General features: G+C 36.3%; 1 protein-coding gene across 3 annotated transcripts in view; it reads right to left on the bottom strand.

The window, feature by feature from the left end:
* Positions 1–17581, bottom strand: part of gabbr2 (gamma-aminobutyric acid (GABA) B receptor, 2) — a 378463-nt gene that overhangs the window by 55042 nt on the left and 305840 nt on the right. For all 3 annotated transcript variants that reach the window (XM_087294608.1, XM_087294607.1, NM_001144043.1), the window contains exon 13: positions 16438–16560. In XM_087294608.1, coding sequence (XP_087150734.1) covers positions 16438–16560 — 123 coding nt within the window. The remainder of the gene's footprint in view (positions 1–16437; positions 16561–17581) is intronic.

The raw sequence follows: 17581 nt of genomic DNA, 5'->3' as shown, positions 1-17581 counted from the left end.
CAATATCCATAATTGAAGTCAACAGATCATTCGAACGATCGCTGGATGATTCGTTTGTTCAGATTTAAAGAGTAAATTCTTTTGAAGCCTCGTTCAAATGAATCTTCAATTCCCTTTGAGCAAATTTGCTACAACTGAAAAGTGTAAGCTCTTTCACAGATTGGATACCACTATTCCTTTTCTGAGTGGGTGACAACTTTAATATTTTACTTTGGAATGCAGTGAAAGGTAAACTCTAATAAAGTAAAGATTCTTAAAAAATGCACAATACTTAAGTGCAGAAGGGAAGTTAGAATACTTGGTAGGGGCCAAGGGACCTGAATTCACCCTGTCAGCATGTCAGTGCATGAAAAATGGGCATCAGAGAGATCCAAATCTCTTAAAGAATCTGCATAAACAATGTCATGTTCAGCTTCTGTCCCTTAACAATCTGTACATCAGACGGCCCGGATGGACAGAGCCAGCTTCTAAGTACAGGAACCCTTGACAATGTCTTTAATTTAGAAGGCCTCTAATTGGTAAATTGCATACCCCTCATGCTCAATCAGCAGTCGCATAGCAACAGTGAACAGAGAAACTGTCTGCTTATCCAGACCACATGAATGCCAGAGACAATGGGAAGACAGGAGGATTTAAGGGAGACAGATCAAGAGACACTTTTTTGGATCATGAGGAACGAACTGGACTTCATAAAGCTTAACGATAACACACACAACCAATAGAAGCCGTTTAAATTACACATTCAACAAATAGTCATTCAGGATCATGTAATGTTACAAAAACACTCAATAAACAACCATCAATCATCTACTGTATTCATATTTGACACCCATGTCAGAATGACTGATGAGTAAAAACTATGATTCTGTCATACCCGAAAGCAAGGTTTTCTTTCATGTTCCTCAAGACTGAGCTATTAAATCAGGTTTACTTTACAAACACAGCCGTGGCCTAAATATGATTATTTATTGATAATATTAATAAAAAATACTAAAACTTGGCATCAGTAACTTACATTTATGATCATTCAAGCTGAGAGAATCTCCTGTTTTGGAGTCATTTTGAATCAATTTGTAAATGTGTTGAACTGTTTGCTGCATAAAGACTCACTCTGACTGGATGTTTCTAATCAGAGAGTCATTAACTAAAGACTTGCTCTGAATGGATCATTTTGAATCTGTGAGTCCTTAACTGGAGACTCACTCTGCCCAGATAATTTGAATCAGTGAGTTGTTAACAGTAGACTCACTCTGAATGGATCAATTGAATCAATGAGTCATTAACCGTTGACTCGCTCTAAATGGATCATTTGATTTAGCAAGTTAACTTTAGATACACTCTTACTGTATAAACTGAATCTGCGAGTCATTATCTGGAGACTCACTGGATCATTTGAATCAATGATTCATTAACTAGAGACTTACTATGACCATATAATTTAAATCAGTGAGTTGTTAACAGTAGACTCACTCTGAATGGATCAATTGAATCAGAGAGTAATTAACTGTAGACTTGCTCAGAATGGATCATTTTGAATCAGAGAGTCCTTAACTGGAGACTCACTCTGCCCAGATAATTTGAATCAGTGAGTTGTTAACAGTAGACTCACTCTGAATGGATCAGTTGAATTAATGAGTCATTAACCGTAGACTCGCTGTAAATGGATCACTTGATTCAGCAAGTTAACTGTAGATACTCTGACTGTATAAATTGAATCTGCGAGTCATTATCTGGAGACTCACTGGATCATTTGAATCAATGATTTATTAACTGGAGACTCACTCTGACCATATAATTTGAATCAGTAAGTTGAGAGACTCACTCTGAACGAATCAATTGAATCGAAAAGTCATTAACTGTAGACTTGCTCTGAATGGATCATTTTGAATCAGAGAGTCTTTAACTGGAGACTAACACTGACCAGATAATTTGAATCAGTGAGTTGTTACCAGTATACTCACTCTGAATGGATCAATAGAATCAGTGAATCATTAACCGTAGACTTGCTCAGAATGGATCATTTGGTTCAGCAAATTGTTAACTGTAAATACACTCTGACTGTATAAATTGAATCTGCGAGTCATTATCTGAAGGGTCACTGGATCATTTGAATCAGTGATTCATTAAATGGAGACCCACCCTGACCATATAATTTGAATCAGTGAGGTATCAGCAGTAGATTCAGTCTGAATTCATAAAATGGAGACCCACCCTGACCATATAATTTGAATCAGTGAGGTATCAGCAGTAGATTCAGTCTGAATTCATAAAATGGAGACCCACCCTGACCATATAATTTGAATCAGTGAGGTATTAGAAGTAGATTCAGTCTGAATGAATCAACTAAATCAACGAGTCACTCTGGAGACTTCCTTTGACCAGAACATTTGAGTCAGTGAGTTGTTAACTGTAGATACAGTCTGACTGGATCAATAGAATCAGTGAGTCATTAACCGTAGACTTGCTCAGAATGGATCATTTGGTTCAGCAAATTGTTAACTGTACATACACTCTGACTGTATAAATTGAATCTGCGAGTCATTATCTGAAGGGTCACTGGATCATTTGAATCAGTGATTCATTTAATGGAGACCCACACTGACCATATAATTTGAATCAGTGAGGTATTAGCAGTAGATTCGGTCTAACATTTGAGTCAGTGAGTTGTTAACTGTAGATACAGTCTGACTGGATATATTGAATCTGCAAGTCATTATCTGGAGACTCAATGGATCATTTGACTCAGCAAGTAATTAAGTACAGATTCTATCTGACTAGATTATTTGAATTAGAGAATTGTTAACTGGAGACTTACTCTGATCATATAATTTGAATCAGTGAATTGTTAACAGTAGACTTACTATAAGAGGATCAATTGAATCAGCGAGTCATTAAGTGGAGACTACCTCTGACCAGACAATTTGAATCAGTGTGTTTCTAACTGTATACTCACTCTAAATGGATCAACTGAAACAGCGAGTCATAAAGTGTAGATTCACTCTGATTTGATTATTTGATTCAACGAGTCATTAACTGGAGACTTGCTAAATTTGTGAATCAATTTAACAGATGCCAGTCTTTAGGTAGGAGAGTAATTCCCATAGTTCCAAACAACTGTTTACTACTAAACATACAACAAAGACCCATTCAGGATTATGTTACAAAAACACCCCATAAACAACCATCAATCATCTACTGTATTGTGTACATCTTTGAGACTCAAGTTGTAATGACAGAACATACAAAAACCATTATCCTGTTGCTCCCGAAAACAAGATTTCTTTCCTACCGCTCTTCATACATGATCAATAGAAGAGTAAGGTTGGCCCTAAATGAACCAGTTTGTTTTGTTGAGCCATTGATTCCTGCACAAACCGCAGCCTTTTAAAACAAAGAGTCCTAGAAGGCCTTTCAGATTACTGAACACACACATTACATTATATACAAAACAGGTTGAGGAGGACACAAATGGACAGATGGCTTTTATCCCAGCGTTACGAGCACCACTAAGACATTCTTAAACAAAAGTGAATAAAAAGATGTTGTTCAAGGGTGCATAACACATAGTGGCCCACCCACACTGATGATAGCTTTGAAAAAGCATATGTGGTAACCTGTTATGAAAGAGCAAAGAAAAACAGAAAACGGTCTATGTAATGCAAACAATGCTTTTAGTTTATTATTTTTTTACTTTTGCTCTTAACCCCAGCTGTCTATCAGATATGGCTACACATATGTTTACTATGTAGTATTAAAGGGATAGTTTCAAAAATGAAAGTTATCATTTGCTTATTGTTTATTTCATGACATATTTGAGTTTCTTTCTTTTGTTGAACACAAAAGAAGATATTTTGAAGAATGCTGGTTGAGGGTATTCTTTGATTCTATCCGCTTGTTAATGTATGGAATACTATTCCTGGGTCCAAGCCACCACTTATTTGAATTGAAAAAATATTTGTTTATGACCCTTATTTAGTAATTTCACACATTAAAGTGAATATAAAATCATTGTGTACACTGGACTTGCTGCATCTTAGACACCAATATTTTAACAATTAAAAAAAATTAAACCCTTTCTGGCCGTCTGATATTAGGCATGGATGTATATATTGCGATCGGGATTTTTGAAAGTATTACAGTGCTTTGTAAACATTTGTTATTACCAGTTGTTGAGTCTCCCCATACAATTTGATATGTCGTTTAGACTTGAAAACCGCTTTGCATGACGTCACACTTAACAAGGGGATAGTACCCCCCCCCCTTTCCCCCTTTATTTGTGTTCAACACAATAAATAAAATCACATGAGAGGGAGTAAATGGTGGGGTAATTTAATTTTGATGTGAACTATCCCTTTAATGTGATTTGTGTGTTAAAATAAAATCACTGAAATTCAAGAGAAATCTTTACAAATTAGCCAGATTGGTCTATCATAGTCAGGACCAGAAAAAGTGGCACGCTTTTAAAAAATTTGCTGAATATTTTACAGCTTTTTAAAATAGTTTATCTGTGAAAATATACAATAATGTACACAGCTTAATTCTTTATAAATGTTATGACCTCAAGAATCTTTAAGTTCTGTAACTTATATAAAGGAAACACTGAGAGAAACATAGAGACACCTAGACATCTAAAGCTGCTACATCATGTTTGAAAATGAAACCATCTGATGCAGTCACCAGCGATCTGACAACTGCGGATCGCTAAAGAACTGCAAATCTGACACATATATACGAACTTCAACTTTCAGCATGCACCGCACACACACCAGTTCCTGATCCAGACTGATTGCAAACACGCACAGCTGAAGCTGCTAAAGAATTAATCACATGGATTTTAAAAGCAGCACACACACACACACACACAAACACCAGTTGCTGAGTCTTGTCATACTGTTAGTGAACGTTACAACGTGTTTTCTCAGTCTAGCCTTGTCGTGTTTGACCATTTGCCTTGTTTTTTCGTTGTTTTTGCTGCCTGTCCTGATCATTTGTCTGTTTATTGACCACAACTCTGGATTCCCTGCATGCATTTGTTTGCCCCTGTTGTGACTATTCCTTGTCTGACCATTCTCATAATAAACCAGCAGAATTATTAGCCCCCCTTTGATTTTTTTTTCCTTTTTTAAATATTTCCCAAATGATGTTTAACAAAGCAAGGACATTTTCACAGTATGTCTGATAATATTTTTTCTTCTGGAGAAAGTCTTATTTGTTTTATTTCGTCTAGAATAAAAACCATATAAAATAAAGCCATTTTAAGGTCAAAATTATTATCTCCATTAAGCTATTTATTTTTTCGATAGTCTACAGAACAAACCATCATCATACAATAACTTGCCTAATCACCCCAACCTGCCTAGTTAACTTAACTAACCAAGCTAACCCTATAATTGTCACTTTAAGCTGAACACAAGTGTTGAAAAATATAAAAAAATAGTAAAATATTATTTACTGTCATCATAGCAAAGATAAAAGAAATTAGTTATAAGAAATGAGTTATAAAAACTATTAAGTTTGAAAATGTGTTGAAAAAAATCAGGGGGCTAATAATTCAGGGGGGCTAATAATTCTGACTTCAACTGTTTACAATATGTAGAAGTTTAGAAAGTGATACAACTCACGTGGACTAGTTCAAACAGGGAAATGTGCTGCAATTAAAAAAAGTGAACTCAAAAAAATGTTGCAATATTTGCTTGATTTTGTGTTAAATTCATTGCCGATTGCCTGAGTGGTCTGAATAATAAATGGATAATGTAAGGTCTGTTCAAACCATTATAACTCACATGGCTTCATTGAAATAAATAAACAAACACTAAAATAGACATGGTTGTCTAAAAACATGTAAATAAATGAATAAATGCATCATACAATGTAAAATGTACATTATTTACAGTTGAAGTTAGAATTACTAGCCTTCCTGATTAATTATCCCCCATACCATCCCCCTCCCCCCTAATTTCTGCTCAATGGAAATAAGACATTTTTCAACACATTTGTCAGTATAAAATATTTTACTAGATATTTTTTCAAGATGCTAGTATTTAGCTTAAAACGCAACTTAAATGATTAACTAGATTAGTTAGGCTAAGCTAAGGCTTAGTTATTAACTAAGCGAGTTGGTGTAATTAGGCAAGTCATTGCATGATGGTAGTTTATTGCTTAAGAAGGCTAATAATTTTGACCTTCAAATAGTTTAAAAAAATTTTAAAAACTGCTTTTCTTCTAGCTGAAATAAAACAAATGAGACGTTTCGAAGAAAAAATATTGTGGGAAATACTGTGAAAAAATCATTGCACTGTTAAACATCATTTGGGAAATATTCCAAAAGAAAAAAAAACTAATATTTAATAATAATTCAGACTTGAACTGTATATTCACTTTTGTACAATTTCAGTATCTGATATACTCAACGTCTCAAGTAAAATGCGATTCACAAAATCAAAGCCGACCCCTGTGAAATTGGACATAAGCTCATTATCTCAGTATGAAATGAATGGAAGTCTATCAAATGTCCCCCAAAAAAGCTAGAATATGTGTGTCTATTCATTATGCTGGTGCCCTGCCAACAAAGTGGATCATTCCAGCTGTACAGTCACAGCAGACCCGCGTCTAAATCAATCCACAATGAAAGTGCACGTTTAGACCAATTATTTCCTATATTAAAGGTCCCTCCTAAAATAAGCATTTGCACATGAATAGCCCTGGTGACTCACGGCTGTCTGCCTGTCCTCGGTCTGACACAGAGAGTGAGAAAAACTGGGATTTGAACACTTCAGACAATCTGACAGATGCTCGCTTTCTCTCAGGAAGACTGAACAGCGAGTGAGCAGCAACACACCGGTGCCTTATTTTATAGGAGAATATATGTGAAAAAAATAATACAAAATCTGAATCCACGTCCAGTTATAACGATCATTTCATCCATCATCACATTTTGATGGATTGCTCCTGCCATGATTGATAGAAAATGTTCACAAATGTCTCTTTCAAACAGTGTTCAGTTTACCGTCTGTGAGCAGGAATAGCTCGCCATTAATTACCGCAGGTAAATAGAGCTGACGTTGTGAATAAGGTGCTATAATGAGCCTAATTTGCATAGACAGCAGGTATGTTTGTGCAGGAAAAAAATATGACAATGACTTAATTTAAATATTCATAGAGCAGCACTATTTTAGCTCATATTGCAACCATGTGCCTGTACTAAAAATATCTAATAAATCATGATAATAAACATGCATGATGCATATTGTTATCATTAATGTGGTCTACAAAGTGCCTGAGATTTTGATTACATATATTTAAATGTATTTACTGTTGGTTAAAACTTTGCTATAAGGCTCCATTTGGTAACATTTGTTAATTCAATTCAAGAGTTCACACTTAGATATTGTTTGACAAATGTTAGCAGGTTGCTGTCCTGGGAGAGAACCCTGAGCTCGGAGATAGTTGAGTCTGGGGCTCCCGCCTGGTCAATAGAGCATGTAAGGAGTACGAGATCAGGGGGTTCTTGAGAGCTTCCCATGGTAAAGGAGGAACGAGGAGAAGGGGTGGATGGGGGGTTTCTTTGGAAAACGAAGGCTAGGGAGAAGTTCTAGCTGGGCCTTAATAGTGAGTTTGGATTAATCTGATAGGCTAACTAATGATTGTAGATCAGCTGCAGTCAATCATATCACCTGCACCTCTCGAAATTAGTTTGTGAAACTTTACTTAAATTCATGATGAAAACTACTTAACTAACTAAACTAACTACTAACTAACCAAGGAAAAACTTACTAAGGAAATATTAATATTAGGTGATATTATGTAATGAAAGTCAAAACTATTTAATTTAATGGAGTTATTAACCAAATAAAGTACAGTTGTATTTTATCTTTGACATACTGTACTTGATAAACACGTGTCCTTTTCCACTCTGGGCCTGCAATTCGCAAAACATTTTATATTACCATTAAGAGTTCCTAAAAAAAAAAGGTTTCAGTTAAGAGTTTTCTTGAAAAACCTATCCACAAAGCTGCTGAAATTAACTTGTACTGAGGAATAGAGAGAAGCCTTAAGCTGGGGTGAACTTGTGTATACGAATGAGTGAGGGAGGGGATGAACTTGATATACATGTCAGCATGATTACTAACAATGCACACTGATTGGCTGATGGAAAGCGGAGGGGTCTCAGAGAGAATTTTTTTCATAGAAACTATTGGAGGGGGATATATGTTAATATTTTTGGAAAAATAATATAAAATAAAAAATAATTTAAAAAATTATAAAATAAAAAATAAAATAAAATAATATTTGTATTTAACAATAAAACATATATGTATATGTAATATAATATCTGTATATGTATATGTACAATATGCATATTATTATTATCATTTTTAAAACATTTGACCACATTGATTTAAAAAATGTATAAAACATTGCCAAACATAATTTCCAATACATGAAAAAAGATAAAGTTACAAATACAAATGCCTCCTAAATATAAAACAACATGAACAATGATGATGGTTATAAGAAAGCATACTTGAATAGATGGGTCACTGTTTTTTAAATCCAAGGCAAACGAGTCCAATAATCAGGGTGCCCCAGAGCTAAAAGTTCTGGATCCCATTGTGTTTAATTGTGTGCCGTGTGGCAAACATATTTTCTTCCCAGATTTCAGGTACCAACCATTTTAGGACAGTCTGTGGTTGGGTCTGCTAACGTTTCACTAATTAAGGAGATAGATTCAGTGCTAAAATGCTTTATCAGTGTGGACTGATTATTTTTAAGATTTTCTCCTAAATCTCAGAGTTGAGAGCTACTTTTAACCTCAAGATATTTCTTTTTAAAATATTTACAGGCAATTTTAGTGTTTTTGCTTTTTCATTATCACCACTTCCCATATAGTTAAGATCAACAACCTTTTGCAACAAATAACAACTCTGTTTTTTGGTCTTACCTAGGCTATTGTGATATACGACTGAGCGAGATTTGTAAAATATCAATGTAAATATATTTTAAAATATTTTGCTTAATAACCGTTCTACACATAAATTTATTAAGATGTTTTCAATTGGGATGATGCAGTGGCGCAGTAGGTAGTGCTGTCGCTTCACAGCAACCTTCACTGAACCTCGGCTCAGTTGGTGTTTCTGTATGGAGATTGCATGTTCTCCCTGCATTCACGTGGGTTTCCTCTGGGTGCTCCGGTTTCCCCTCACAGTCCAAAGACATGTGGTAGAGGTGAATTGGGTAGGCTAAATTGTCTGTAGTGTATGAGTGTGTGTGTGCGGATGTTTCCCAGAGATGGGTTGTGGCTGTAAGGGCATCCACTGCGTAAAATAGTCCTGGATAAGTTGGCGGTTTATTCCGCTATGGCGACCCTGGAGTAATAAAGGGACTAAGCCGACAAGAAAAAGAATGAGTGGATGAATGTTTTCAAATGTTTGATATCAAATTTTGTTGTTGTTAATATTCTAAGCAAACGATCGAAAGGGTAAAACAATAAGGATATTGTCCTCACAGCCTTTTTTGCTCATGTTTATCAAGGGTGCCAATATTAGTGGAGGTCACAGTACAACAATTCTACATATTTTGCATGTCATCATGAGTGTGTTTCTCCAGGTAGCTGTCATTACAGCCGCTGTCCAAAGCTTTCCCCTGCGTTTTTTTTTTTTTTTCGTCTTGGGGATCAGCAGTGACAGCGCTGGTTTATGGGTGTCAGAAACCTCGACTGTTGCCATGGTGATGCCACACTGCAATAGTGTGTGCAGGCAGCCTGCGCTTGCTGCAGCGGTGAGTGTTGCAGGAGAACCTTCTGAATGCTAATCAGCCCCTCCACAGTTTGTCCTTCATCAGAGAAACACTCAGGATATACATTATGCTCTCACTCTCACACCATTCAAAAACACCTGCCAATATCCACAAGGAGAAACCATTTGTTTGGCAAGACATTTACGCTTTGGTCAAAGCTCAAATGATCTTTCTTAATAGTTGACCAATATTGTGCCCCTTTAACTTTTTAAAACAAATGACTGCATCTATTTGATCACTAATAAAATACATAAACTTAATACAAAGAAACTAAAAGAGATATTGTTATTAATCTTATTACCAATGAAAAAACTACACTAGAACTTGTTAGAGTAGAGCTCAAGAACCCTTAATGCAACTCCAAAGCATCAATAGATAGAAAATGCTCATAAATCACAAATTAACTGTTGATTTTTTTTTGTACCAGTTGACACAGTGACACTTTACAGGGAACACTGAAATTTAAATTGATCATACTTAATTGGTTGATGTACTGAAGTGGTGCAGAGTTACAAAATTACAAAATATCTATCTCTCATGTAGGTTTAAACTTTTATGAGTTTCTGGTAACACTTTACAATAAGGTTCATTAGTTAATGCATTTACCAACATGAATTAATCATGAACAACACATGTACAGCATTTATTAATCATAATTAAACATTTACTAACTCATTATTAACATCCAAGTCCATGCTTGTTAACATTAGTTAATGCACTAACATGTTAACATGAACTAACAATGAACTACTGTATTTTCATTAACTAACGTTAACTAACATGAACAAATACAGTGGTAAATGTTGTTTATTGTTTGTTCATGTTAGTAAATGCATTAATTAACATTAACTAATGAACCTTATTGTAAAGTGTGACCGAGTTTCTTTATTCTGTTGATTATAAAATAATGTATTTTGAAGAATGCTGGTTGGTAGGAAAATTATATGGATGTCAATGAATCCCAGCAACCAGCATTTTTCAAAATATCTCCTTTTGTGGTAATTAGGTTTTGAACAAGCAAAAGGGTGAATAATTGATGACAAAGTTTTCATTTTTGTGTGAACTATCCCTTAAACTATGTGCTTTAAATCAATAAACACCTAATTTGTTGTTCATTAATAGTTATTAGGGTAGTAGTTAGGCTTAAGTATTAGGTAGGATTAGGAATGTGGAATAAGATCAGGACGATTATGTACTTTATAAGTACTAATAAAGAGCCAATATCTTAATAATACACTACCTGACAAAAGTCTTTTCATGGATCCCAGTTGTAAGAGCAACAAATAATAACTTGACTTCTAGTTGATGATTTGGAAAAGTGGCAGAAGGTAATTTTTTTCTAATGAATCATCTGTTGAACTGCATCCCAATCATCACAAATACTGCAGAAGACCTATTGGAACCCGCATGGACCCAAGATTCTCACAGATATCAGTCAAGTTTGGTGAAGGAAAAATCATGGTATGGGGTTGCATTCAGTATGGGGGTGTGGGAGAGATCTGCAGAGTGGATGGCAACATCAACAGCTTGAGGTATCAGGACATTTGGGCTGCCCATTGCATTACAAACTACAGGAGAGGGCAAAATCTTTAGCAGGATAGCGCTCCTCATACTTCAGCCTCCACATCAAAGTCCCTAAAAGCAAAGAAGGTCAAGGTGCTCCAGGACTGCCCAGCCCAGTCAACAGACATGAACATTATTGAGCATGTCTGCGGTAAGCTGAAGGAGGAGGCAATAAAGATGAATCTAAAGAATCTTGATGAACTCCTGCAAGAACGCTTTCTTTGCCATACCAGGTGACTATTAATAAGTCATTGCAGAGATGTATGGATGCAATCCTCCAAGCTCATGGGAGTCATACACAATATTAATTATTCTTCCACTGCACCATGACTTTATATCTGTACATTATTTCTGTTAAGTGACTAGACTTTTGTCTAAGCAAAGTTACCTTGCTGTCCTAATTAAATAATTAAAAAATTAAGGCCTGATCATATTTTATTTGCTAAAATAAGTGTAATCTAGAGGCCTTCGCCTTTCATATAAGCCACTTCTGATACCAAATGATCAACTAAAAGTCAAGTTATTATTTTCTGTTCCTAAAACTTGGATAGACAACTAGACTTTTGTCAGGTAGTGCAAGCCACTAGTTAAAAGTGAGGATTGGTACTTAAATTAAAGCTTTATGCTAGTTAAACCAATATGCTAGCATTGTGCATGCTGATTTAAGCAACTAGGAATGTGTTTCCCAAGCAAAATGCTTGTAGTTTAAAATAGCTCTGTAGGAAGTAAAGTGTGTCACACTGCGAGGCACAGCTCATATATTTTAATAAATAACGGCTATAAAACTTTAAAAATCTTCTGCATGTTCTTCTTTGTCATAATGGCAGTGCTCTATGCAGCACATATGGCCCAGTTTTTTTTTTTTTTTTTTTACTTTGCACAAATGTCTGCAAAGTCTGAGTTTTTAATCTGGATCAGCTGACGCAGAAAAGGAGCTGGTTTTCAGCAGAGCAGTCTCTAAAACAGAAATAAGTTTACAGCTCACATCAACGCTGTCCATTGTGCTCCCATCTGTTTACATTCTTTTATTTCTCATTCCTGACAGACTGTCCACTGCAATTGTCACTTAATTTTAAACAAACACACACTCTGTGTCCTACAGCAGTCAACTGTGGCTTATTCCAGAGGCAAAAGTTATGCATCAAATCTTCAAAATCACATCAGCCCTAAAGTTCTGCTCACAGTGACACAGATTAGAGGTCACTAAATTGCTGTTTTGCTAACTAATAGCCGTGTTTACCCAAGCCAACAATATGAGGTAAAAAATCATTCAAACTGCTCAAATTTGTCACAGTGGGCGCTATCAAGTACTGGCATCAGACAAACAAATCTCAGTGAAAATTAATAATTCTTTATTAAGCTTGCTATAAAATTAGCTATTCCCTTTGAATGAAAATCTGCTGTGAATTAGTCGTTTGAATCAGTTCGTTGAAACAAACTGACCAAAAGAACCAATCTGAAGAAAAGAACTGGACATCTTTGTAAGGATTTTGTTCATATTGTTTCACAGATTCAATGTATTGCAACCCAGGCTCATTCTGAAAACGTATCCCTATATACATTTCTGGAGAGCATAAAATACATCCCAGAAGGTATGCGTTTTGCAGTTTTTGTTTTTGCGAATCCACCAGAGGGCACTGTGTACTTTTTTTGAGATCTTAAATTTCTCTCGTGAGTGCCATTCGTGTCTGTTCTTCTTACGTAAATCCAAGGCCACTGTCGACTGACTGAATGACTGACTAACCGATTGACTGTCTCACCCTCCTTTCGTAACCCCACGGATAGTTTTCAAAAGCACCAATCGACCCAATCACCCCCTTCCCTAAACACAACTGACAGTGTTGTCAAAAGCAATCCAGAAAAAGAATAGCCCTCGTGGCCGCCCAATTTTTACCCCGTCTTCAGATTTTGCCACATTTTCACCCCAATATTTGCTTGTTTATTTTATTTTTTGGCTTTTGTTTTAGTTTCACCTGCTTTCTGGAATCATTCTCTACTTGACTCGAACCCTTTGTCATGGTCAACTTCTCTCTGCGTCTCAAGTCTGCCAACGGATGCAGCAATCCACTGGACAAGCTGGTAACAACATACCTGCCAACACTTCTGTTTTTCCCGGGAATCTCCCATATTTCAGACCCATCTTCTGCCACCCTCCTGTTTTGTTATTTCTCCCAGAAAACTCCCGTAATTTCATCCCCTTGGTACAGTCTACTGTATAACAACCTCGGGTCGCCAATCACATCCTCACCACTACTGCCCTTGCCCCCCACCCCTGGTCTCCCAGATTGTCAGAGACAAATGTTGGCAGGTATTGGTAATAACCGGAAAGCCGTCCATACGAAGATAAGTGGTCAGCTAGTAAGCGCAAAAAGAAACGGCGTCATACCACCCCATAGCATTTGTTTTAAAGATGAAATGCAGCCACACGTACTTCTGACTTCATAGTTCGTGATATCCAGAAATGTATAGAGGGCTACATTTCAGAATGAGCCAGATTTACTTTCCTAAAAAAACTTGGCTTTACTAATTTTGGCTCTCAAACTGGTGTTAAATACTTACAATTTCAGCTAGAAATGAACTTTAATATTCTACTAAAAACAAATCACCTACACCTTTAATAAAAGCAAATTGACTGAGTAAATTAAAAGCAAATTTCCTTTTATTTTTAGGTAAACTTTCCCTTTAAGTTGCTTGCTTCAAGAACAAAAAAAAATGCATGGTCCATTCCCAACCCTCTTCAAAATGCTTATATGGTCTGAAATAAACTACATGTACAGTAGAAGACAGGAAAGAGGATGAAGGAAGAAAAGAGCTTGTCTAAACACCCTAGAGTGATGGAAAAGTTAATGGGCCTTTTCCTAGCACCAATCAATCTGCGCTAATCTCCTGCTGAGAGTTCTCCTGAGAGATGGCGGCCATGATTCCATCGCTGCGACGGCAAAGTCCACTCAACCACATCGCCTGTTAGTCGCCAGACCTTTCACTCTCTAACACACTAAGTACAGGGATTATACACCTCGAGAATAGACAGACAAAAATCGAAAGCTGAATTCTGAAAACATGCCTTAAAGTGACAGTTCCCCAAAAATTATAGTACGTCATTAACTTTTTTTTTTAAGGTTTTTTTGATTACTTGAATTTTAATAGAGGAACAGAAATCTCTCAAGTTTCATTACAAATATGTTGTGAGGGTTTAGAAGGACAGGACTAAGTAAATTTATTTATATAGTTAACCTTTTTGAATCTTCTGTTTTGGTGACAAATTTGGATTCACAACCAGGCCCATCGGAAACACATGACTCCTGCAGCATTTCTGCAAAACCTAAAAATGCATTGCTCCAAGTATGATTTGCTGCACTTTCCTTATAAAATATCCATAATAGAAATTAGTTTTGCTGCTTGTTTAAACTACTTATTTAAAATGAGTTGAAACAATACAAATCTTAAGTTTTTTTGCGACAACTAAATAGTTTATGTTCAGTCCACTTAAAATGGTAAATACAATTGTTAACTTAAAGAGCCACTATTATGCATTAAAAGGGTCATATTTTGGTTTTGGGGTCTCCAACAACTGGCTGATTTACATGCAAGTCAAAAAAACATTTCATTGTCTTATAATGTGCATTTATTTTTACTTAATTATCCCAGCGACTCCCATGTGATTCGTTCAGCGATTCATTTGTTCCCAAATCCCTCCTTAGCTTGATGCTAATCTGTGCTGATTGGACCGATGACAGACCGATGTCTGTTGCGATTAATCAACTGCATTCATCGCGACAGATAGAGAAATAGAAATAGAGAAATACCCACCACAGCTTTTGAACAATTTTGTAGTAGTCAGAGTGCAGAGTGCATGTGTGAGCATACCTGCTAACACTTCTACCCATCTCCCGTAATTCCAATTCACTGTAATAATTCTGCCCCTGCGATACATTATCGATGTAGCTAAGTACCAATATTCATTTAAAAGTACAAAAGAACTGAATTCATTCATCAGCCTTGCACAGCTGTTTACCCCAGGACATGAGGTGGCGCTTCTTGTAATGGGGGATCAAAAACACATCAATGTTGCAATTTCACAAAATATATGTGCTGTTTATAAAAGTAATACATCTTATACTGTAACTTTGTGATGCATTTTTCCCTTTCATTTACTAATATCATGATGTATTGTGAATGGTTTTCTGATCTATCATTATTGTCATCAGCATTATTAGTATCAGGGGCAAAAATATCGTGATACTGTCGTATCATATTACTGTACCTGAATATCTGACTACTTAAATTTATTTATTTGTTTATGCTTGCAATTCGTTTGATTCACTTCGCTGTAGGATTATTCCAATCAATCTAAATGAATGATTTCATTCCAAATAAAGCTATTCAAGTCATCTGCCAAAATTGTATTCATATGCCAAAATATATCGCAGAAAACTAAAATATCGTGCAGCCCTAATAGAAATCATAATAGTGAGTTTGGAACAACATGAACATGACTGTCACAGATTAATTCTGTCACATCTGATGATAGAATAAGCATTTTTGTGTGAACTATCCATTTATGTTTTTAAACACAAATCAATAGAATGTTAAGGTAACTATCCAGCTGCAATGAACACAATGAAGTCTGTTTTATCTTTGCTTCTAGCTAAACACCACCAATCATTAGCAACAGCATCCATGAACGCACATGACCAAACGCACATGACTAAAGCAAGCAGACGTTCAAAATGTCCAGCCTATTTTGAAACCCTGCTCAATCACATGCGTCCCCCTCTGCGTGACAGCACGGTACAGACTCGTCCAAATGTCTTTTTTTTCCAAGCAATTGTGCCAATGTGCCACATTCCAGCTGGCCTACGTCTTCAACCACCGTGGATGTAGGGGCGGGTCAGAACGTCTCATTTCCTGATCCCAAAAATAACCCAGATGGTAATAAAACTTGGCCACTGCATGTTCCCCGATGATCCCAACTCCCTGTGACTATGATTTAGTTGGAATTGATTAACCATTACAACCCGGTCGAGGGATTCTGCTGAATCGTTACATACAACATTAATAATAAGCAATCAGACTCGCCTCCAAGCTGTACTCTTCCACAGTTCTCTTCAGGGGATCCACGATCTGCCAGCATATGAGGATGCACAAATCAATCAGCAACATCCCTCCCACGATGATAAAGAGCTTCTGGTCCTTGATAATCTGGAAGGGGAAAAAGAGAGAAAAGTAATGGACGAGGTGATTAAGGGGATGAGAAAAAGACAGAGATGGACAGGAACCATCAATGGGGCATTGGCTCAATGATCTCCTCTCGCATTTTGAACCTTTGTGGATGAAAGCACTGCTCCTGTCTGATCTTTTCCTCTTTTCTTCTATTTAACAGTGGTTGACCTAAACATAACCCAAATCAAAGGAAAGGTCACCGCGAGGAGGCCTGTGTGTATACTAGAGAAAGCAAACAGAGGGAACGAACAAATTCTTCCATGATTCCGAATAGAAACGCTAACTTGTTTTGATCCGATGGCTTACCAACAGCCAAAATCTTGCATCATAAGGATCAAGGCAGTGGTGGGTTACTATGTGAGCACTGAGCTAAAAGCAGAACCCTATCAGAGCGGATGCTCTTTATCTTCAGTCAAACAGAGGTTGATGGTTTCATTAAATGGTCAGACATTTGAAATAGCACAAGATCATGATATGACAAGATGCATTAGGAGAACTGCTTGGCCAAATGGCCGCTAAACTTCATTGTACAAAATCTCTTTTATCTCTGCAAATGGAAGCTGATGATGGATCAAAAACAACCATCAGCCATAAAAATCCCTCCCTTTACAATTTACAGATACAAATAGTTCCTAAGGGTAAAATAAAATGAATCATGCAATGGATGATGCCTTATGTGGACATGAAACACTGAATCTAGTGTCTTTCAAGAGCAAAATAGCCAATTTGCTGTTATTGTAAAGATTTATTACCGTAAATAAACTCTATGAGGAAAAATAGATGACCTAATATAAAGATGTAAAAATAACTTTCCAAACAGTTCCCAAAAATTATTAGCTAATACTTAAGTTGACACGACAGATAACAGTTACTCCAAAAGGCGGAAGATTTGTTGCCATTTTCAGACCAGCGCAACCCTAATTTTCACGTTTGCGAAACGTTTAAATAGCAAATTAATTTGCACCACTTTGTGGACTTATGGGTGTTCTGGTCTAAAATA

Source organism: Danio rerio, chromosome 19 (assembly GCF_052040795.2).
Source record: "Danio rerio strain M-AB ecotype USA chromosome 19, GRCz13ab, whole genome shotgun sequence".
NCBI classification, from domain to species: Eukaryota; Metazoa; Chordata; class Actinopteri; order Cypriniformes; family Danionidae; genus Danio; species Danio rerio.
The sequence above is the reverse complement of the archived record's forward strand: the minus strand, read 5'-3'. Positions and strand labels throughout refer to the sequence as shown.